The sequence below is a fragment of the Paroedura picta genome, chromosome 4 (genome assembly GCF_049243985.1).
Source record: "Paroedura picta isolate Pp20150507F chromosome 4, Ppicta_v3.0, whole genome shotgun sequence".
Classification (NCBI taxonomy): Eukaryota; Metazoa; Chordata; class Lepidosauria; order Squamata; family Gekkonidae; genus Paroedura; species Paroedura picta.
In genome coordinates, this window is record NC_135372.1 from 146,259,773 (window position 1) to 146,282,585 (window position 22,813).

Below are 22,813 nucleotides of genomic sequence, written 5' to 3' on the forward strand. Positions count from 1 at the left end.
AAAATAAATAAATGAAATAAAAAGAAGGCAGTCACCCAGCAGTACTTCTAAACATTAGTGTAGGGGGGTTCCAGGGGGCCGGGTTGCTCAGCTCAGGCTTGCGAGGGGGGCTTCCGGGCTCTGCCCACCGCTGAAGGAGAGGCCGCTGAAGGAGAGGCCGGTGCCTGCCAGGGGGGTCCTGCGCCCCCCTCTTGCCGCTGGACCCCGGAGGCGACTGGGGTCGGCCGGTCGAGGGGAGGCTTCTCCCGGGAGTGGGCGGGGTCTGCCGAAGGAAAGCGGCCGCCCCGCCCCCCCCTCGAGCGCGCTGCTCGCCGGGCTCCGCTAGCCCCGCCCCGCTGCCTGCGGCTGAGTGGGGGCGGCACGTCGGGAAGCCCAGTGAGGCCAGGCGCGCGTGCGCAGAGCCGGCGGCCTCCGCGTGGCGGCAGCCGGGGTAGGCGTGGCCTAGGCATTTCCCGCGCAGGAGGCGAGGCGCGAGGGGAGGGAGGCGCTGCCGCTCTGGTTCTTGCGGCGGAGTTTCCCCTCAGGCGCCGCGGGGAGAGAGAGAGAGGCCGGGCCGCCCGCCAGCCAGCCAGCCAGCCATGGCCTCGTCTTCCTCGCCACCTCCGGCTTCGCGGGGCGCTCGAAGCAGCAGCAGCAGCAGCAGCTCGCGTGCCTCGCCTCAGGCGGCCGCCCCCACCCCCCTTCCGGGGAGCCGCCGCCGCCGCCCGACCGGCCTGTGAGTCGGACCCAGGGCAGGGGGAGGGAGGGAGGGAGGGAGGGAGGGGGCGGCAGCAGCCGGGGGACCCCCGCCCCCGCTCGCCCCCGGCCTCCCCTGAAGGCCTCTCTTGGCCGGCAGGGAGGCGCCCCGCAGCCCCGACGAGGAAGAGGAGGAGGAGGAGGAGGAAGAAGAGAGCGGCCCCGGCGCGGACACGGACTCCGGCAGCGACTTCGAGCGGACGCTCCGCAGTCGGGACGGCAAGCGGGCCGCCCACGAGGCCCAAGGCAGCCGCCGGGTAGGCCGAGGAGGAGTAGGAGGGGGGCGCTGCTGCTGCGGCTGCGCTCTGGCCTCCCGCCTTCCTCCCTCGCTCGCCCCCTTGTCCAGCATCCCATCGCCCACAGGGACCCCCTCGGGACACCAACAGCCCTCAGAAGAGCATCCAAAGAGCCCTGCTGGGTCAGACCATCTGGGCGGGGGGGGGGTCCAGTTCCCCTGCAGGGCCAGCAACAGGTCAGAGAGGCTGAAGCCCTCATAAGACCCTCAGGAGAGCCCTGCTGGATCAGACCAGGGGTCCCTCCAGTCCAGCCTCATGTCCCATCCAGGGGCCAGCCAGTTCCTCTGCAAGGCCAGCCACAGGGCAGAGAGGCCGAGGCCTTCCCCTGAGAAGAACCTCAGAAGAGCCCTGCTGGGTCAGGCCAGGGAGGGTCCCTCCAGTCCAGCCTCCCTTCTCACCCAGGGGCCAGCCAGTCCCTCTGCAGGGCCAGCCACAGGGCAGAGAGGCCGAGGCCTTCCCCTGAGAAGACCCTCAGAAGAGCCCTGCTGGGTCAGGCCAGGGAGGGTCCCTCCAGTCCAGCCTCCCGTCTCACCCAGGGGCCAGCCAGTTCCTCTGCAGGGCCAGCCACAGGGCAGAGAGGCCGAGGCCTTCCCCTGAGAAGACCCTCAGAAGAGCCCTGCTGGGTCAGGCCAGGGAGGGTCCCTCCAGTCCAGCCTCCCGTCTCACCCAGGGGTCAGCCAGTTCCTCTGCAGGGCCAGCCACAGGGCAGAGAGGCCGAGGCCTTCCCCTGAGAAGACCCTCAGAAGAGCCCTGCTGGGTCAGGCCAGGGAGGGTCCCTCCAGTCCAGCCTCCCGTCTCACCCAGGGGCCAGCCAGTTCCTCTGCAGGGCCAGCCATAGGGCAGAGAGGCTGTTTCTGTTGGCTGCAGAGGAGAGGACACGCAGTAATGGGTTTAAACTTCAAGTACAACGATAGGCTAGATACCATGTAGGCTAGATACCAGGAAAACATTTTTGACAGTCAGAGTAGTTCAGCAGTGGAATAGGCTGCCTAAGGAGGTGGTGAACTCCCCCTCACTGGCAGTCTTCAAGCAAAGGCTGGATACACAGTTTCCTTGGATGCTTTAAGATGGTTAGGGCTGATCCTGCGTTGAGCAGGGGGTTGGACTAGATGGCCTGTATGGCCCCTTCCAACTCTATGATTCTATGATTCTAAGCCTTCATAAGACCCTGCTGGGTCAGACCACGGAGGGTCCATCCAGTCCACCCTCCTGTCTCACAGAGGGGCCAGCCAGTTCCAATTTTAGCCAATACCCGTGAAGAGAGGCTGACAACTTTCCCTGCGAATAAAGTAAGAAGAGCCCAGCTGGATCAGACAATTGAGGGTCTGTCTACTCTAGCATTCTTTCTCATTAACTGGCTAGCCAACTACTCTGGAAGGCCAGCAACATGACTAAAGCTGAAGCCTTAGAATCATAGAATAATGGAGTTGAAAGAGACCTCTGGGCTGGACTGGATGACCCAGGAGGTCCCTTCCAACTCTATTATTCTATGATTCTAACCCCCTGAGAGAGTGCAAGAGTGCTTTGAACCTTCACAGAATCAGCCTCCCTCAGATGGCTATCCAGCTGATGGGGCAGTAGGTTGTTGTTGTTAGGTGCGAAGTCGTGTCCGACCCATGGCGACCCCATGGACAATGATTCTCCAGGCCTTTCTGTCCTCTACCATTCCCCAGAGTCCATTTAAGTTTGCACCTACTGCTTCAGTGACTCCATCCAGCCACCTCATTCTCTGTTGTCCCCTTCTTCTTTTGCCCTCAATCGCTCCCAGCATTAGGCTCTTCTCCAGGGAGTCCTTCCTTCTCATGAGGTGGCCAAAGTATTTGAGTTTCATCTTCAGGATTTGGCCTTCTAAGGAGCTGTCAGCGCTGATATCTAGGACTGACCGGTTTGTTCGCCTTGCAGTCCAAGCGACTTGCAAGAGTATTCTCCAGCACCAGAGTTCAAAAGCCTCAATTCTTTGACGCTCGGCCTTCCTTATGGTCCATCTTTCACAGCCATACATTGCAACAGGGAATACCATAGCCTTGACTAAACGCACTTTTGTTGCCATGGTGATGCCTCTGCTTTTTAGGATACTGTCTAGATTTGCCATAGCTTTCCTCCCCAGGAGCAAGTGTCTTCTAATTTCTTTGCTTGAAGCCAGGGAAAATAAAATCTGTCACTATCTCCATTTCTTCCCCATCTATTTGCCAGGAATTGAGAGGGCCGGATGCCATGATCTTTGTTTTCTTGATGTTGAGTTTCAAGCCAACTTTTGCACTCTCCTCCTTCACCCGCAATTTGTGACTCTTCTAATCCCGCCTTTCTCATGATGTGCTCCACATACAAGTTAAATAGGCAAGGCGACAGTATACAGCCTTGCCGAACTCCTTTCGCAATTTTGAACCAATCAGTGATTCCATGTTCAGTTCTCAATGTTGCTTCCAAATCCTGCCTGTACTTCTCGAAGTTCTCTGTCCACATATTGCTGGAGCCTAGCTTGTAGGATTTTGAGCATAATTTTGCTAGCATGAGAAATGAGTGCAATGATGCGGTAGTTTGAACATTCTTTGGCATTGCCCTTCTTTGGGATTGGAATGTAAACTGACCTTTTCCAATCCTGTGGCCATTGTTGAGTTTTGCAAATTTGCTGGCATATTGATTGTAGCACTTTTACTGCATCGTCTTTTAAGATTTTGAATAGTTCAACTGGAATGCTGTCACTACCACTAGCTTTATTGTTGCTCAGACTTCCTAAGGCCCATTTGACTTCACATTCCAGGATGTCTGGTTCCAGGTCAGTAACTACCCCACTATGGTTATCAAGGATGTTAAGCTTGCTCTTGTATAGTTGTTCTGTATAATTTTGCCACCTTTTTTAAATCTCTTCTGCTTCTTTGAGGTCCCTACCATTTTGGTCCCTTATCATACCCTTTTGATGAAACATAGCTTTGCATGAAACATTCTCTTCATATCTCCAATTGTGTTAAAAAGATCTCTGGTCCTCCCCATTCTATTGTTTTCTTCTATTTGTTTGCACTGTTAATTTAAGAAGGCATTCTTATCTCTTCTAGCTTTTCTCTGGAATTCTGCATTCAATTGGGTGCATCTTTCTCTTTCTTCCTTGCCTTTCACTTCCCTTCTCTCCTTAGCTATTTGTAAAGCTTCCTCAGACAGCCATTTTGATTTCTTGCATTTCTCTTTCTTTGGGATGGTTTTAGTTACTACCTCTTGTACAATGTTGTGAACCTCCATCCTTTAGGAACTCTGTCTATCAGATCTAAGTCCTTAAATCTATTTGTCACCTCTACTGTATATTTGTCGGGGATATGATTTAGTTCATACCTTAGTGGCCTAGTGCTTTTCCCTACTTTCTTCAATTTAAGCCTAAATTTTGCAACAAGAAGCTGATGATCTGAACCACAATCAGCTCCTGGTCTTGTTTTTACTGACTGTATAGAACTTCTCAATCTTTGGCTGCAGAGCACATAGTCAATCTGATTTCTGTGTTGATCGTCTGGTGATGTCCATGTGTAGAGTTGTCTCTTGAGTTGTTGGAAAAGAGTGCTTGCTATGACCATTGCATTCTCCCTCTAGAACAGGAGGACAGCTCGGTGGGTGATTTCCCATCTCTCTTCGAGGGAGGCAGGTCAAAGAAGATGTTGAATGGTTTGTCTTGGATTCAAACTGAGATCATTCTGTCATTTTGGGGATTGTATCCCAAGACTGCTTTTCCTACTCTCTTATTGATTATGAAGGCTACTCCATTTCTTCTGTGAGATTCTTGTCCACAGTAGTATACCTGATGGTCGTCTGAATTAAATTCATTCCTGTCCATTTTAATTCACTAATTCCTAAAATGTCGATGTTCAGTCTTCTCGTATCTTGTTTAACCATGTCCAGCTTGCCTTGATTCATGGATCTGACCTTCCAGGTTCCTATGGAATAAAAATCTTTACAGCATCGGACTGTCTTTTCACCACCAGTTACTTCCACAACTGAGCGTCCTTTCGGCTTTGGCCCAGTCGCTTCATTCATTCTGGCGCTACTCGTACTAGCCGTCTGCTCATCCCCAGTAGCATATTGGACACCTTCCTTCCTGAGGGGCTCATCTTCCAGTGTCATATAGTTTTGCCTTTTGTTTTTTTTTATAGCAGAATTATTTTATTTTCCAGAATTAAAGATGGTACAGTACGTATAATCTACATTATTAATACAGAAAAAAAAAGGTTATGCTCTTCATTTGATACACTTAATTCCCCGTTTCAGTCCCCTTTTATATTATTTTCTTAAGTAATTCAGATAAGGGCCCCATTGTTCTTGAAAGGCCTCTTCTGTTCTTCCATTGACTATCAGTGTCAGTTTGGCCATCAGTGTCAGTTTGGCAAAGTCAGCTAGTTCAACCAGTCTTCTATCGAAGGTAGTTCTTGCGTTTTCCATTTCTTGGCCAATTCTAGTCTTGTTGCCGTCGTCGCGTAGAAGAATAAGCTTTGTGTGTGAGTTGGGAGGCACTGCGGAGGTATACTTAATAACATAGATTCAGCTTTCATAGGAAATCTAAGACCCCACATTTTCTGCATAATGGTGTGTATTTTTGCCCAGAACTTGTAAACTTTTTCACATCTCCACCACATATGAAAGAAAGAACCTAGTTTATCATCACATTTCCAGCATTTATTATCACAATTTTTAGCAATTTTGGCGATCACTTTTGGTGTCGTGTACCACCTGTAAAACATTTTATACCAATTTTCTTTAAGTATTTTACTCTTAGTATACTTAGGTATTCTAGACCATACTAGTTCCCATTGTTCCATTGTCACATTTGTCTCAATATTTTGCATCCATTTAATCATGCATGGCTTGACCCGTTCCGTTTCCGTCTCATACCATAATAGCAGTTTATATATTTGGCCCTGCAAGTGAGGCTTGTCTTGGATTACTAAGTTTTCAAATTCTGGTATTGGAGCCTCTAGATTTAACGGTTGCTGAAACTTTGCTTTGAATTTAGATAGTAATTGGTTATACTCTAACCATTGAATTTCTACTCCTTTTTTTTTTTGGAACGGTTTTTGTTTTATTTTCCAAGATTAAAAATAGTACAATACAAGTAATCTACATTATTGATACAGAAAAAAATAGATTGTGCTCTTCATTTAATACACTTAATTCCCCGTTTCAATCCCCTTTTAACTTATTTTCTTAGGTAAATCAGATAAGGGCCCTATTGTTCTTGAAAGACCTCTTCATTTGAAAATATAAGACCCCACATAGCTGCACAATAGTGTGAACTTTTGCCCAAAGCTTATAAACTTTTTCACGTTTCCACCACATTTAGAAGGAGAAGCCTACTTTTTTACCATCTTTCCAGCATTTGTTTGCATAGTTTTTAACAATTTTAACGGTCATTTTTGTTGTCACATAACACCTATGAGTACCCAGCTTGCTGGGGGGTAAACGGTCATGACTGGGGAAGGCACTGGCAAACCACCCCGTATTGAGTCTGCCATGAAAACGCTAGAGGGCGTCACCCCAAAGGTCAGACATGACTCGGTGCTTACACTGGGGATACCTTTACCTTTTACCTTTAACACCTATGAAACAATTTATACTTAACACAATCTTAGAGCCATCCACATTTCCACCACATTTAGGAAAAGAAGCCTACTTAGTTGTACAGAAGAAAAATATATAGGTTGTTATATATAAGTTATATAAGTGTAAGTTGTTAATACAAAGAATAGTAAAATAAAGTCTTCGTTATTTACACCTCCTCGATTAGATGTCTCCTTTTAGTTATGCTTTAAGTTTAGACTGGGAGTCACTGCGGAGATATATTTACAGATTAGGAAATCTAAGACCCCACACTTACATAATAGTATAGACTTACAGTGAGCAGTAAAATATAGTCTTCATCTCCATTAGATGTCACTCCATTAGATGTCTCCTTTTAGTTAAGCTGTAATTTTGGGCTAGAAGGCACTGCGAAGATATATTTACAGATTCAGCTTACTTAGAAGATCTTAGACCCCACATTAACTTAAGAAAAGCCCCAGTCTTCTTAAGGGGGTCTCATGTCGAGGCTTATTGCATCTTGTTGTTCCCGTAGACTTGTGTTCTGTCCAGATGGCCTTTGGCGTAGAAAGTGCAGTTGTACTCTTTCCCTCAGAATATGCATCGGTGAATCTTGAGGCAGTTGTACCTCCTAGGCTCATAGTTTTCAACAATTTTAACGGTCATTTTTGGTGTCCCATAACACCTATAAAACAATTTATACTTAACACAATCTTAGAGCCATCCACATTTCCACCACATTTAGGAAAAGAGGCCTACTTAGTTGTACCGAAGAAAAATATATAGGTTGTTATATGAGTATAAGTTATATAAGTATAAGTTGTTAATACAAAAAATAGTAAAATAAAGTCTTCCTCGATTAGGTGCCTCGTTTTAGTTATGCTTTAAGTTTAGACTGGGAGTCACTGCGGAGATATGTTTTATAATACAAATTCAGCTAGCATAGGAAATCTAAGACCCCACACTTACATAATAGTATAGACTTACAATGAGCAGTAAAATATAGTCTTCATCTGCTTTAGGATGCTTAGGGCTAATCCTGCGTTGAGCAGGGGGTTGGACTAGATGGCCTGTATGGCCCCTTCCAATTCTATGATTCTATTCTATGGTTATTCTTAAACCCACTCCATTAGGTGTCTCCTTTTAGTTAAGCTTTAATTTTGGGCTGGGAAGCACTGCGAAGATAGATTTAATAATACAGATTCAACTTACTTAGAAGATCTTAGACCCCACATTAACTTCTTAACTGATTATATTGCCTGTGTGGCTACAGAAGAAAAGAAAAAGGAGAGAAAGAATTTCAACCACTGCTTCTCCTTTCCGTTCCCCAATCTTCTTAAGGGGGTCTCATATCGAGGCTTGCTGCATCTTGTTGTTCCTGTTGACTTGTGTTCTGTCCAGTTGGCCTTTGGCATAGAAAGTGCAGTTGTATTCTTTCCCTCGGAGTATGCATCGGTGAATCTTGAGGCAGTTGTACCTTCTGGGCTCCAATATCAGTACAGTTTTTTTCCGAGAAGCTCCTTTAAATCGATTACTTTCACAGCAGATCCATATATCTTTTGATTGGTTCTTGTGTACTGTTGCTTTGGAGTGGCTGTATGTCTTTTTAGGAAGGGTGTCCTTATCTAGGCTGCAAGACTCTGACATCCCCTTTTCCATCTCCATAGTTTCAAATTTCTCTTCTGCTGATAGTTTTCCACCTTGTTTAGAGCTATCATCAGCCACTGTTATTGATCCATCATTCCTGTTAGAGACTTCTTCCTTGCTGTCTTGGATCTCCTTGAAAATATTTTTAAGCAAGCCTTCTGTAAATGCTTTCAGATCTTGGGATTGTTTCTCTATTAGGTGAGCCATTCTTTTTAGCATAGACATGTTTTAGGCTTGCAAGTCAACTAATCTCAGGCAATTTTGCAAATAGCCAGTAGAGGTCCTACAGAGTCCTAAGCGAAAACAAGTCTGGTTTGATCTCCAACGTTCCTGGCACTGGCATGTGACGTATTGAAGTCAGTAAAGCAGTGTCTCGTACTGGAACAGAATTATCGCGAGATCCTCCCACCCACGGCTCTTATCTCTTATCTCCGAAAACCAAAACAAATGCAGTAAAAGCTATTACTAATTAGTTTGAGTTTATTTAAGTCCTTCTTCTGCTTAGGGAAGAGAATTAGCCTTCCTCATATCGAGGTGGCTTCAGGCAGAGCAAAAAAGGGAGAAAAAAGAGAAATGGAGAAACAGAGAAATACTTGTGTCTCTGTGCGTTAATTGATGTCTTGATATCTTGGAATTTGGCAGATGTCCTCCCCTCAGTTCACAGCATTCATTTGCAGTAAATCGTAGTAGAGGGTCAAAGTAAATTCTTGAAGGAAGAAAGAAAGAAAAGTCCAGAATATGGCAGACGTCCTCTTGACCCGAAACACTGACAGCCTGTAATCCAGGGAGATATATTCCCTAAAGGATTGGAGACGGCCCCAAGAATTCCCTAGAACTTCCTGGGTAGAAAGGTGAGGTGGGGTTTGCGTACCCCTCCTCTTTTCTGCCAATTGCTTCCACAATTGACCCCTGTCAGGCTTCAGAGATTGCACTGCAATCCTTTTAGGACGCCATCTTAAGCCACACTCATACTCCTTCTTTCTTTATTGTTTGCATATCCTTAAACTTGCCGGTTTTTAATAATAAGTCTTTGTACTGGAGACAAGTCAGCCTTTTCTGTTGAGCATTACCGAAGTATGCTTCAGTTGGTGATTTCAATATTGATGGTGCTGGAGATAGTCTTTTATTGTATCTTGACTACATGTTCAAAAGTCCACTAATCCTGGTGTTTGCTACTGCTTTTTGTTTTTGTTTTCCTGCTGGCCATAGTCTTTCATGAAAGCTGTTACCCATGTTTTTTCTTTCAAATACCAGTTCTCTTGAATACGGTTCCCGTACCCAGCCCACTATGTATGTAAGGGCTGCTGCATCTTTGTATAGTTTTAGATTAGGAACACCTTGACCTCCTCTCTCCTTCATGTCTTGAAGTATTTTAAAAGCAACTCTTGGCCTTTTTATCGCTTTGCCTTTTGAACTTGTCCATTGGGTTTTCATGGCAGAGTTACTGGAGTAGTTTGCCATTTCCTTCTCCAGTGGATCACCTTTTGTCAGAGCTCTCAGCTATGACCTATCCGTCTTGGGTGGCCCTACACGGCATAGCTCTTAGCTTCACTGAGCTACTCAAGCCCCCCTGCCATGGCAAGGCAGCGATCCTTGAAGGGGGGGGCAGTAGGTACCCAGTGTCAAACATAATGGACAAAGCTTCAGAGATTACATCTGCAATAGACAGAAGCTCAGATTAAATCTGCAAGTTCTTTTAGTACCGTTGGTTGCAATTAATCTGGCCCAGAAAACCTTTCATTTAAAGAAACTAGGTATTTATGGACTGCCCCCTAGAAGTTACCTAGAAGCGTATCCCCCATCCAGTAGGCATGCTTTTTATTTTTCTGACCCAGATGCAGAACTTTACACTTATCTTTATTAAACTGCATCTTGTTCTCATTTGCCCATTTTTCCATTGTGTTCAGATCTCATTGAACTCTGTCTCTATCTTCCGGAGTATTTTCCAGTCCTCCCAATTTGGTGTCATCTGCAAACTTGATGAGTAATCCCTCCACCCCCTCATCTAGTCTAGATCATTAATAAATATGTTAAAAAGTACCAGACCGAGTCCTGAGGTACCCCAACTACTTCCCTCCCTCCAGTCTGTGAAACCAGGTTGATCTGACAGGAGCTGTCCATGCTGACTTCCTTGGATCACCAAATTGTCTTCCAGATGTTTGCAGATCGCACCCTTTAATATCTGCTCCATTATCTTCCCCACAACAGAGGTCAGACTCATTGGTCTGTAGTTTCCCAGGTCATCCTTCGTCCCTTTTTTGATCGGAATAATGTGTGCTCTCTTCCAGTCCTCTGGGACATCTCCAGTCCTTAAAAAGGTCCCAAAGATGATGGACAAGGGTTCTACAAGTTCTCTGGAAAGTTCTTTGAGCACTCTCGGGTGCATTTCATCTTGCCTAGGGGATTTGAACTCATCCAGTTTAGCTAAATGCCTCTCAACAACCTCTTTGTCCATGTCAACCTGCCACCCAGACACTATCCCTTGGCTACGGCCATCTCTACGGCTTCCCTGGCCAATCTTAGCTCACTCTCAGCTTTGGCCTTTGGTTTTTGGTCTTTTTCCCCAGATCCACAAAGTCTGTTTTAATAGGTTCTATGTTCTGCTGGGCAGTATTATTTGTTTCTACATGGATGAGAAAGAAGGGGTAATGATCTGTAGGCGTGACGAGCCTGTCCAGCCGCTCTGTCACATCCTTGATGCTTGCATCAGGTAGGCAGCAGACCTCACGAGACAACAAGTCTGGTCTACACACTTTGGCCTCTACGCCTCTCAGCAGGGAATCCCCAATGACCAGTACCTGTTTCTTTGTACCCTTGGGAGCAAATAATTGGAACAGCTTTTTGAGTCACCCTTTTTTTGGTAATGGAATGAACACAGATTGTTTCCACTCAGATTTTCTGGCTCAAAGGTATAATGATTTTGATTGCTATACATCTCAGCAGCTCCATGGGCATGACATCAATGCCTGGGGCCTTGTTGATTGGCGATTGATTCAAGGCTTGGTTTTTGTTTTAGCCAGTAACAGTTAGTGATCCGAACTGCAGTCAGAGCCTGGATATGTTTTGACAGCAATTATTGAAGTAGACTATCATCGGCTGCATAAAATATAGTCAGTTTCGTTCCTGTGTAGTCCATTTGGTGATGACCAAGTGTATAGGTGACGTTTATTCTGTTTGAGCCAAGTTTTCATGATACAAAATCAATTTTCATGACATAATTATTCCAGACGATCACCTGCATCATCCTTTCTCCAAGTCTGAACTTGCCAGTAATGTGTCTCTTCACTGGTGTGTCAACTTTTGCATTAAAGTCACCCTTGATTGATTGATTGATTAATTGGCTTATATACCGTCACTCTTGGCCTGGCTGGCCTGTGGCGGTTTACATTAAAAACACCCATATTAAAACTAACCCGTACAATTTCCCAAAATACAATTTACAATTTAAAACGACCCACAACAGCATTGATGGTGGTAAACATATGCCCTACTCCCCTGTACCCCACTGCCTCCACTCTCCTGTTTTCAGTTTCCTGTCCAATAGTTGATCTTCTTAGATTATATTTGGCACATGGGGAACTGATAACTGAAGAAAATAGGGATACTTCATGGATACTTGTTTTAAAGTGTTTTTTTTTAAATTATAACTGCTGGTTTTTTCCAGCATTTAAGTTTAAAGAAAGAAAAAGAAAAAAATGAGAGAATTTATACAGATTACAAAAGCATTAAAGTTGTTTTGCTATACCATAAATACAGATTTGACTATCTAGCTAGATACCATGTAAGATAGCCCCAGTGTTCTTTGAATTCTTCTACAGGTCTGTTGTTGATTGAGCTGGTAAGTTTTGTCATTTTCATCATATCCCCTAGTTTTTCAATTCAATCTGTGATTTTTGGAATATCTTGTTTCCATTGTCTTGCTGCTACCATCCTTGCAGCTGTAGTCACATGGAAAAGCAGTCTTCTGCTTTCACAGTAGATTGTCAGGGATTTCCTAGTAATTCCCAGTGTAACTTGCCTTTTTCACAGGACTAGTGTGGCATTATACACTACTCAGTTCCTTCCCTCCCCTTTCCTGGGCTCCGCCCCAAACACTCGGGGAATTTCCCATCCCTGAGTTGGCAGCCCTCAAGGCATCGGGAGCATAGCAGAGGGAGGGCTGGTGACTTTTGTTACTCAGTCACTTCACTCCCTCTGTCTTGTTTTTCAGGGGCCTAAGCAGCTGCGGAAGGATAATCACAGCTCGGATGCTCAGAAATCCATGAGAGGTGGGAACCTCTTTGAGGCTGTGAAGCTAGGCAAGAGCATCATAGAGGTGAGGCTGGGGGTGGAGCAAGAATTCTGTCATGATCCAGCCTCTGGAGGGATTGCCAGGTGCCTACTCACCTTCATGCTCATAACAGGAGTGGGTCCAAAACATGGCCACACCAGAACGATGCAGTGTCTCAGCCTGCTTGGCTCTTCCTGGGCTTCCAGGTTAAGATGTGGGCATATTTCAGCCAAGAAATGTCCACTCTCGTCAAGGGGCCTTAAAGATAGTCCTGCCTGGACTGCCCTGTGTCAGTTTGCAAGTATGAAGTGATGCTGGTAGGGCTTCTGCTTTTAAAGTGGTAGCAGATGTTGACGCCCTAGTCTCAGAAATTTCTTCTTGAGAGAGTAAGCATTGTGTCATGATTCTGCTGGCCATTATCTGTCTGTGTTCTATCTATTCCTCCCCATTTTTGCTGACAAAAAAAATGGCCAAGTATTCAGGGACTTTTGCATGCAGAATATTTGGGAGACTCCTGACTGCTCCCAACTTTCCAGCGTTCAAGCCTTGCACTAATGTGTGTCTGTGGCTCTCTTCCAGCTTTCTGTGGGAATGGAGGGAGACCCCAACCTGTATGTGTTCTGGGACGAAATACAAGAAATGAGGGGGCAGCCCAAGCAAAAGTGGTGGTTTTTCTTTGCAGGAGGCTGATCAGTGCAAAAGGGGCAGAGATCATCAACAAAATGTATTGGGACAAAGGGATAGTTGTAGGTGGGACTCCTTATTTACATGATGCTCTCTCAAAATATATCTGCTTTGTGTTTTCTCCTTTTCTCTCCCAACTCTAGTCTGTCCTTGATGAGTGGCTAGAGAGCTATAAGGAGGACCATGATCTGGGTTTCTTGGAACTGGTCAATTTCCTTGTACAGTCATGTGGCCACAAAGGTGAGTGCAGGAGGTTCATGTTTGCCTACTGGCATCTCCTCTGTTCTCTTCCTTTCTGTGTTTGCAGTCTCTGCTTGGTTGCAGTATTATCTAGATTTGAGGGAGTAGCTTTCCTGTCCTAAGAAGCTGTTGGAGATCAGTTTAGGACCAAAACAGAGATGAACATGTGTAGCTAGATAGATGGTGAACCCATGAAGTTGCCTTAATACTGAATCGGACCCATGAGTCCATTAAGGTCATTAGAGTGGCAGTGGACCTCCAGGCTCTCAGGCTGAGGTCCTTTAATCTGTGGATGCTGGTTATTAGATGTGCCCACCTAGAAAATTACCTATAGACCTGGAAACCCAGAGCAACCTGAACATCTCCATAAAAATTGAGGAGATTGGGCAGATTTAGGGAAGAAAGCCTTATAGTTTAATCATAAGTTTGAGTTTATTGAGAGTGATTGTTAATATTCTTACAATATTAGGAATATTGAGTGGTTGATGAAGGTGGAGGGAGGAAAGGAGGGGGAAAAAGGATGAGATGGATGATAGGGCAGCAAAGGCTTGCGGATCCCTACAATTTGGGGATGGGACAGTATGGTGGTGGGATAAGTTGGTTCAAATTAAGGCGTAGGAGATACTGCACCCCTTCTAACCTTTGTCCTATTCCAAAAGACAAGGGTGGAAGGGCTATGAAAAGTAGTCTTTCCTTGACACTCATGTTGTGCAATCCCAGGTCCAAACATAGTACGACTGCTACTCATTCATAAACAATATGGATGAGGGAATAGAGGGGGTGCTTATTAAATTTGCAGATGATACTGAAATGGGGGGGGGGTAGCAAACACAGCTGAATAAAGAATCTGGATACAGGATGATCTTTATAGACTCGAGAAGTGGGCTAAACTGAATAAAATGAATGTCAGCAGTGAAAAATGTATAAAGTTCTGCATTCAGGTAGGCAAAATCAAATACATTATAAGATGGGTTCTGCAAGATGGGAAAGTTCTTTGAGCACTCTCGGGTGCATTTCATCCGGCCCAGGGGATTTGAACTCATCCAGTGCAGCTAAATGCCTCTCGACAACCTCTCTATCCATGTCAACCTGCCACCCAGACACTATCCTACTGCCATCTCTAGATGTGCCTAAACCCTTTGACCTGTGGGAAAAAACAGATGTAAAATAGGCGCTAAGCCTTTCTGCTTTCTCTGCATCTTCCATTAGGGTTTGTAGATCCGAACCCAACAGTGGGCCTATTGCCTCCCTTACTTTACGTTTGCTCCTCACATATCTGAAAAATCTTTTCTTGTTACAATGGGCTTCCCTGGCCAATTTTAGCTCACTTTCAGCCTTTCTGATGATTGATCTACGGTGCCTAGTAACCTGTAGGTACTCTTCTTTAGAGTTCTGTCCTTCCCTCCATTTGCTGAACATTTCCCTTTTCTTTCTTAGTTCCTCTTGAAGTTCTCTGTTCATCCAAATAGGCTTCTTAGAGCTCCTGCAGTGTTTCGTCTTTCTGGGATAGTCATTGATTGAACATGCAATAGCTCTTGTTTGAGTAGCGCCCACCCTTCACATGCTCCCTTCCCTTCCAGCATTCTCGTCCATGGTATGACTCTCATCATATCTCTGAGTTTATTAAAGTTTGCCCTACGAAAATCCAACATCCGCATCTGGCTATAAGCTTCCTTTTCTTGGATGCTTTAGGATGCTTAGGGCTGATCCTGTGTTGAGCAGGGGGTTGGACTAGATGGCCTGTATGGCCCCTTCCAACTCTATGATTCTATGATTCTATGATACTGACCCGTCAGCTTGGCATCGATAGTTGGCAAAATTTTAGAGCAAATCACCAAACAATCATTCCTTGAGTAGCTAGAGTGGATGGCTGTAATTACTAAGAGTCAGCATGGCTTTCACAAGAACAAGTCATGTCAGGCTAACCTTATCTCTCTTTTTGAGAAACTTACTACCTTGCTAGTTCCAGGGAATGCTGTGAACAGTTTACCTTGATTTCAGTAAGGCTTTTGATAATGTTCCACATCATATTCTTATTGATAAGTTGATAAAATGTGGCATGGATCCTATTACTGTTAGGGGGATCGATAACTGGCTGACAGATTGCTTTAGGATGCTTAGGGCTTTAGGATGCTTAGGGCTGATCCTGCGTTGATCAGGGGGTTGGACTAGATGGCCTGTATGGCCCCTTCCAACTCTATGATTCTATGGTCGCACCAGGGTGCGAAATATATTGTTGTAAATATTTACGTAATATTATATATCTTTAAGGTTAGTATCATTCTGATACATTCCTACCATTGAAATGGACTCATAAACATTATCAAGGTATGTTTGTTTCCATTTCTGTATTAAATTTAATACTTTCATTTTACATGCAGACATATGCTGATATGTTTATGATTTTTTCATATATTTATAGTATCACATATCACTGATGAAGGCATCGAATATGGAATATACCTAGGAGTCGGTTTTGATTTTGAGTTAAAAATATTTTTGGAACATTGATTTTGCATTGGAATAATTATTTGCTTGCCATCCCCAGCTTGAGAGTCTTCTGCTTGCCATGTCTCAGGTTAACAGCATGGTTCTATCAATTGTGGCTTGGGGGATTAGGGCTGGTTCTGACCTCTGTCTCTCCCTGTCAGGAGTGGTGACTTATGAAATGCTCAAGAGCCTCCAGAACTCCCACATCATTCAGCAGCTGACAGAGTCATTTCATGAGGTGAGAGCCAAGAGAGTGGGCAAAATCCAAACAGCAAGAAGGTGGCCTTTATGCTGGTTGTGTTCTGTGCAATGTGGAGGCCAGCAGACACAGCTGAGTTTCCCATTCTCCCCCAGAATTCTGCAGACTATCCATTGTCCCTGAGTACCCCTGCCTGGCGACGTTTCCGGAGGGGTTTCTGTGAGGTGATGGCTGTTCTTGTACACCACACCCAATATGATGTTGTGTATGATGAATACCTGATGGACAACCTCATTGCCCTCCTGACTGGCATGTCTGACTCCCAAGTGCGTGCCTTTCGCCATACCAGCACCCTGGCAGGTAGGCAGGTGGCTGGTGTGGGATTTGGATAGGGTGTATTGTTTTTCAGATTCAGAAAACCTTTATTGGCATACAAGGGAAGTGTTGTGTGTCTTGTCACGTTAGAGAGGGAATTGTGGAACTCCTTGAGGCTTTTGCTGATGAGCGGAGATTGGTTGGGAGGCTTGTGCTTTGCTGTTTTCTTCTTTAGCCATGAAGCTGATGACAGGCTTGATGCACGTGGCCCTGAGTGTCAGCTTGCAGAAAGACAACAGTCAGCGTCAGTATGAGTCTGAGAGGGCTAAGGGGCTGAATCGTCGGGCCCCAGAGAAACTGGAGGAGCTGCTGGAACAGCACAAGGAGGTGACTTGGTGAAGAGGGATCAGCGGGGCCAGTCTATAGTGGGTTGTGTTATGAAGGCATCCCCAGTTATTATTAGGAATAAGCTCGGACCAGCTAACTTCACTAAAAACTTGTACAAAGTACATTTATAAAAATATTTACAAATAGCTGTTTAAAAATTTAATACTACATACCCTATTGGTTGCTCCAACACTTTCCATATGGGTGAGAATAATTCTGGAGTTGATTTTGTATCCAAATTTTAGATTTTAAATGTAGAGGGGGAGGGGGGGCTTTCTAATGTCATATCCTGCTTATGTTGGCCTCAGCTATATGCCTGGTGGAACAATGCTGTCTTGCAGGGCCTTTGAAACTTCGTCCATTTAGCATGATCTCCAGTCACATGAAGAGGAGAATAATAAATGTACATACTTAAAGCCATCTTAGCTAGTGGTTGTGCATAGTTCTTATGCCAAGAAATTGGGAACCAGCTGACCACAATGCGACTGTTCTAGTAGGTTCTGCTGTTTCGCAAGAATTTTGAGTTGTCATGCTGCAATTCTTGCACAGAAAGGAAACACACAGAAAGACACTCCTCTTCAAAACACAGACCCCCATAATGTGCATGCCGGAGTCCCCAGCAATGTTGGCAGTGCCCACTAATAAAGAACTGGCACTGCTGCCTGATAGCACACCTGCAGGCAGACTGCCAGAACTGGACTAGATGGACTGCTGGTCTGACCAGCAGATTAAATCCTGGATGAAGTAGTAGTTAAGCGTGGCAGATTCTGATAGGGAGAACTGGGTTTGATTCCCCACTCCTTCACATGTAGCCAGCTGAGTGACCTTTGGCTAGTCAGTTCTCTTAGAGTTCTCTCAGCCCCACCTATCTCATAGGGCATCTTATGGAATGATGAAGGGAAAATTGTTCATAAGCTTTTTTGGCATTCCTTCAGAGAGTGAAAAGCAGAATATAAAAAACCAGCTCTTCTCGGTTCACTCTCTCCCTCCCCTTCCCCACATTTGTGTATTTATATGGTGAGATACTTAGGCATTTTTTTTGCTTTGGGAAGATGGCATAAGGGAATAAATAGTCTTTCAATTTTACTACTGTGGCCAAACATTGTATTTCAGTCCCTTTCCCAGCTGCTTTTAGATTGAGATGATAAATGGAAGGAGATGATTACTAATCTTCCTACTAAAGAGCTCGATTGATTATTCAATGACTGGGCTTATTTTGGAGAAACCTTTAAAAAAATTAAATTTGTATTTTGCTTTTCTTACTGTCTTGTATTGCTGCAAGTTTTTATTCTATTTGGCTACAATTAGATGCCTGGTTTTCTGCATTCTTCAAGGGGTTGGACTGGATGACCATATAAGTCTTACTCTTCTTGCAACTTGCTTCATTGTCTTTTAGTTCCAGGAGAAACAGAAAGAGCTGGAGAACTTAATGAATGCTATCTTCAAGGGAATCTTTGTTCACCGCTATCGGTGAGTTGGGAAGGACTTAGGGAAGAGCAGAAAACAAGAGAAGCAACCTTAACCCCCCCCCCCATTTGTTTGTTTGTCAGGGACCTTGTGCCTGAGATACGTTCCATTTGCATGGAGGAGATGGGGCAATGGATGCAGCACTATAGTACCTCCTTTCTGACTGATGGCTATCTCAAGTATGTTGGCTGGACACTGCATGACAAGGTGGATATTCCTTATTTGGAGGAGGGTATTTAACCATTGTCTGCTTCTTAGTGGGTTTCTGTGTATGATGTAAGTCATCCTGTATTACTGGTATTGACAGGGTTAAACTGTTGCTTGCCTGATTTTGTAGTTGGATTGGTGCAATTACTTGTGGATTGTAAGCTAAACATGAGCAGGCAGGGTGATGCAACGGTAAAAAAGGCAAATGCCGTTTTGGGCTGTATCAACATGGGCATCACATCAAAATCACAAGATGTCATAGTCCCATTGTATACGGCACTGGTCAGACCATACCTGGAGCACTGTGGGCCAAGGGACCAAGCCCGATGAAGGTAGGTTGAGGGACTTGGGAATGTTCAGCCTGGAGAAAAGGAGGTTGAGAGGGGACATGATAGCCCTCTTTAAGTATTTGAAAGGTTGTCACTTAGAGGAGGGCAGGATGCTGTTCCCGTTGGCTATAGAGGAAAGGACAGGCAGTAATGGGTTTAAACTACACGTACAACGATATAGGCTAGATATCAGGAAAAAATCATAGAGTAGTTCAGTAGTGGAATAGGCTGCCTAAGGAGGTGGTGAGCTCCCCCTCACTGGCAGTCTTCAAGCAAAGGTTGGATACACACTTTTCTTGGATGCTTTAGGATGCTCTGGGCTGATCCTGCATTGAGCAGGGGGTTGGACTAGATGGCCTTTATGGACCCTTCCAATTCTATGATTCTGTGAAATTCTGTCTAAACATCCGGGAGAATTTCCTGACAGGGCAGTTTCTCAGTGGTACGGGCTTCCTCAGAAGGTGGTAGGTTCTCCATCTTTGGACATTTTTAAACAGAGGCTGGATAGCCATCTGACAGAGAGGCTGATTCTGTGAAGGTTCGGGGGGGGGTGGCATGTTACAGTGTCAGCGATAGGGTTGTGAGTGTCCTGCATAGTGAAGGGGGTTGGTCTAGATGACGCATGAGGTGCCTTCCAACTCTATGATTCTATGATGTTTAGCCAGTAATTCTTTTGAATAAATTTCAACCAATTGGTTCTAATCTGACCCTCTGGGGCAACAGAAAACAACTCCGCTCTATCCTCTACATCGGTGGTCCCCAACCACTGGGCTGTGGCCCGGTGCCGGTCCGCGGCTATCTCTCCCCGCCCCCCGCCCCCCGCAGTGAGAAACTTTCCAGGCCACAAGCAAGCAATTCTTGCACCCCGGCAAGCTTCTTTTTGCAGGAGGAGGGGGGGAGAGATGGAAGTGCGGACGCCAGCGGAAATGCGCATGCGTGGCAGGTCCACGCATGCGGGTTTGCGCCATGCGTGGCCACAAACGCGCATGTGCAGCAGCGCGATCACCGTCCCCCCCAGCGGTCCATAGCCTAATAAAGGTTGCGGACCACTGCTCTACATGACAGCTCTTCAAGTATTTGCAGATGGTTATCATATCTTATGTAATCTTCTCTCGAGGCTAAACAGACCAAGCTCCCTCAACCTTTCCTCATACAACTTGATCTCCAAACTCCTCACCACCTTTGTAGTCCTGCTCTGAACACACTTGTTTCTCTACATCTTTCTTCATTTGTAGTGCTCAAAACTGAACATAGTACTCCAAGTGAGGTCTAACCATAGTAGAGTAAGGTGGTAACATTACCTCACGTGATCTGGACCAAAGGTTGTCACTTGGAGGAGGGCAGGATGCTGTTCCCGTTGGCTGCAGAGGAAAGGATGCGCAGTAATGGGTTTAAATTACAAGTACAACAATATAGGCTAGATATCAGGAAAACATTTTTCACAGTCAGAGTAGTTCAGCAGTGGAATAGGCTGCCTAAGGAGGTGGTGAGCTCCCCCTCACTGGCAGTCTTCAAGCAAAGTTTGGATACACACTTTTCTTGAATGTTTTAGGATGCTTAGGGCTGATCCTACATTGAGCAGGGGGTTGGACTAGATGGCCTGTATGGCCCCTTCCAACTCTATGATTCTAGGATTCTGATTCTATGGCCTGTATGGCCCCTTCCAACTCTATGATTCTATGGCAAAGGACATGGGAGCACAGGTTGTATTTTCATCAGTCCATTCTGTAAGTGGCTGAGGCATAGGAAGAGAGAGAATAATTATGCAAGTAAATGACTGGCTACGTCAATGGTGTCAACAGAATCTTAGAATCATAGAGTTGGAAGGGGCCATACAGGCCATCTAGTCCAACCCCCTGCTCTACTCAGGATCAGCCTTAAGCATTAAGTAACAATTTGGATTTCTGGATCATGGTCAACGATGTCAATATGAGGGGCTATTATCAGGAGATGGTGTGCACCTCACAAGGGAAGGAAAAAGTATTTTTGGGAGAACCCTTGCACACCTGGTGAAGAGGACTTTAAACTAGACACCAAAGGGGCGGGGGCAAGATGTAAATTCAGAACTTGGTATGATGGCAAGATCTGAACATGAGAAGATCTCAAATCTACAGGGAATGTTACATAAGCTGGGAACTACTAGCTTACAAGGAAGTTCAAAAAACAAATCCATGAGGCACACAAAGGATGGACTACGATGTCTCTACACTAATGCACAGAGTATGGGAAACAAGCAGGAGGAACTAGTAGTCGTAATTGAGGAAAGGGGCCATGACCTAATAGGAATCACAGAAACTTGGTAGGATAATACTCACAATTGGAATACTAAAATTGAGGGGTACAATCTATTCAGAAGGGACAGACAAGAAAAGAAGGGGGGAACTGTAGCAATATATGTAAGGAATCTTTATACTTGTGAAGAAATACAGGTAACTGAGCATGAAAGTTCAGTTGAGTGTATTTGGATAAATATAAAAGGAGTAGGAAATGAGAGTGGGGGTCCGCTATAGACCACCAAGCCAGTCAGAGGACTTGAATGAGATACTGCTAGACCAAATTACACAATTTTAAAAAAAGGGGGAAACAGTGGTCATGGGTGACTTCAATAACCCAGATATCTGTTGGAAGACCAACTCTGCTAAAAATGCAAACTCCATTAAATTCTTAACTTGTCTTGCCGACAGTTTGATTTCCCAGAAAGTAGAGAGGGGAACCAGGGGCTCTGCTATTTTAGACTTGAGTCTCATCAATAGGGAAGAACTGGTAGATTAGGCGGAAGTAGTGGGCACACATGGTAGCCCACTACAGGACTCTTTTCTCCTTAAACTCCTCTATTTGCTCTTTTGCCATCCTCAAAAGGTAGATTCGAAGCCAACTGCCTACTTAGCGCTTCTTTTTTTAATTCCGGGCTGAGAGACAGATCTGATCACTCGCTCAACAAAAGCCCCTTCGTGCTTGCATTCCGTGTCTGTTTACAATTCACAGAGAATAAGTCCGCCAATAACATTGCCTTGCAGCATTACGTGCTGCTATTAAAAGCAAGAAGTAGAAACTTTCAGATCAGACTCTTCTGCCAAGGAAGCTCATACTGAGCTTTAGCTTTTCTCTCTCTACAAGATTTATAAATGTTTTGGATGAGGGATTAGAGGGGTTACTTATTAAATTTGCAGGTGATCCCAAACAGGGAGGGGTAGCAAACATAACAGAAGACAGAATCAGAATACAGGATACAGGATAGAATCATAGAGCATGGATTAAGCGCTTAGACCACCCTGTAAAATTACCTGTAGCTGCTGCATTTCTCACCTTCAATAAATTTCTCCAGATTTTGTGGTAGAATTAGGTGCCTTGGCTTATATGTGTGTCGGTTTATATGGGACTAGAAATTAAGCCCGCTGCACAAAAAATACAGCGGGCACTAGAGGGATGGGTGGATGAATGTAGAGAAGGAAGAAAGAAAGGGAGAAAGAGAGAAATGCAGGAAGACAGGAAGAGCGAGGGAGAGGGAGAGAAAGAGGCATAGAGAGAGAGAGGCAGAAAAGAAGGGAGGAAGGAAGGGAGGAGAAAGTGAATTCTGGGAGGGAGGAAGGCAGGCAGGTAGGTGCTATGAAAGGTGATGGGGCAGGGGTAGAAGGGAGGGGGGATAGGTCCGCTGGGTGTGTGGGGGGTGATTCGCAAGGGGGGAAGGGGGCAGTTGAGAAAGGTGGGTGTTTGGGGGTGGGGCAGTGGTGGCCGCGGAACGCGGGAGTGAGTGGCGAGGGGGGAGGAGGCAGGTGTTGAGAAGGGTGGGTGGGTGTTTGGGAGTGGGGGAACAGCGGCGGTAGAACGTGGGGGTGAGTGTCGAAGGGGGGGAGTTGGGTGATGAGAATGGTGGGTGGGTGTTTGGGGATGGGGGAGCGGCGGCAGCGGAGTGCTGGGGTAAGTGGGGGGGGAAGGAGTTGTGTGTTGAGAAGGGTGGGTGGGTGGGTGTTTTCGGCCAGGGAAGTGGCAGTGG

At 45.6% G+C, this 22,813-nt stretch overlaps 1 protein-coding gene across 11 annotated transcripts in view; it reads left to right on the plus strand.

The window, feature by feature from the left end:
* The first annotated feature begins 394 nt into the window (after positions 1 to 394).
* STAG3 (STAG3 cohesin complex component) overlaps positions 395 to 22,813 on the plus strand; it is a 101,086-nt gene continuing 78,667 nt past the window's right edge. For 9 of the 11 annotated variants that reach the window (XM_077336193.1, XM_077336190.1, XM_077336191.1 and 6 more), the window contains exons 1-9: positions 395 to 715; positions 836 to 992; positions 12,442 to 12,546; positions 13,329 to 13,425; positions 16,077 to 16,153; positions 16,270 to 16,474; positions 16,665 to 16,816; positions 18,213 to 18,286; positions 18,367 to 18,490. In XM_077336193.1, coding sequence (XP_077192308.1) covers positions 579 to 715; positions 836 to 992; positions 12,442 to 12,546; positions 13,329 to 13,425; positions 16,077 to 16,153; positions 16,270 to 16,474; positions 16,665 to 16,816; positions 18,213 to 18,286; positions 18,367 to 18,490 — 1,128 coding nt within the window. In that variant the 5' untranslated portion in view covers positions 395 to 578. The remainder of the gene's footprint in view (positions 716 to 835; positions 993 to 12,441; positions 12,547 to 13,328; positions 13,426 to 16,076; positions 16,154 to 16,269; positions 16,475 to 16,664; positions 16,817 to 18,212; positions 18,287 to 18,366; positions 18,491 to 22,813) is intronic. The other 2 variants (XM_077336197.1, XM_077336201.1) reach the window with 2 other exon arrangements.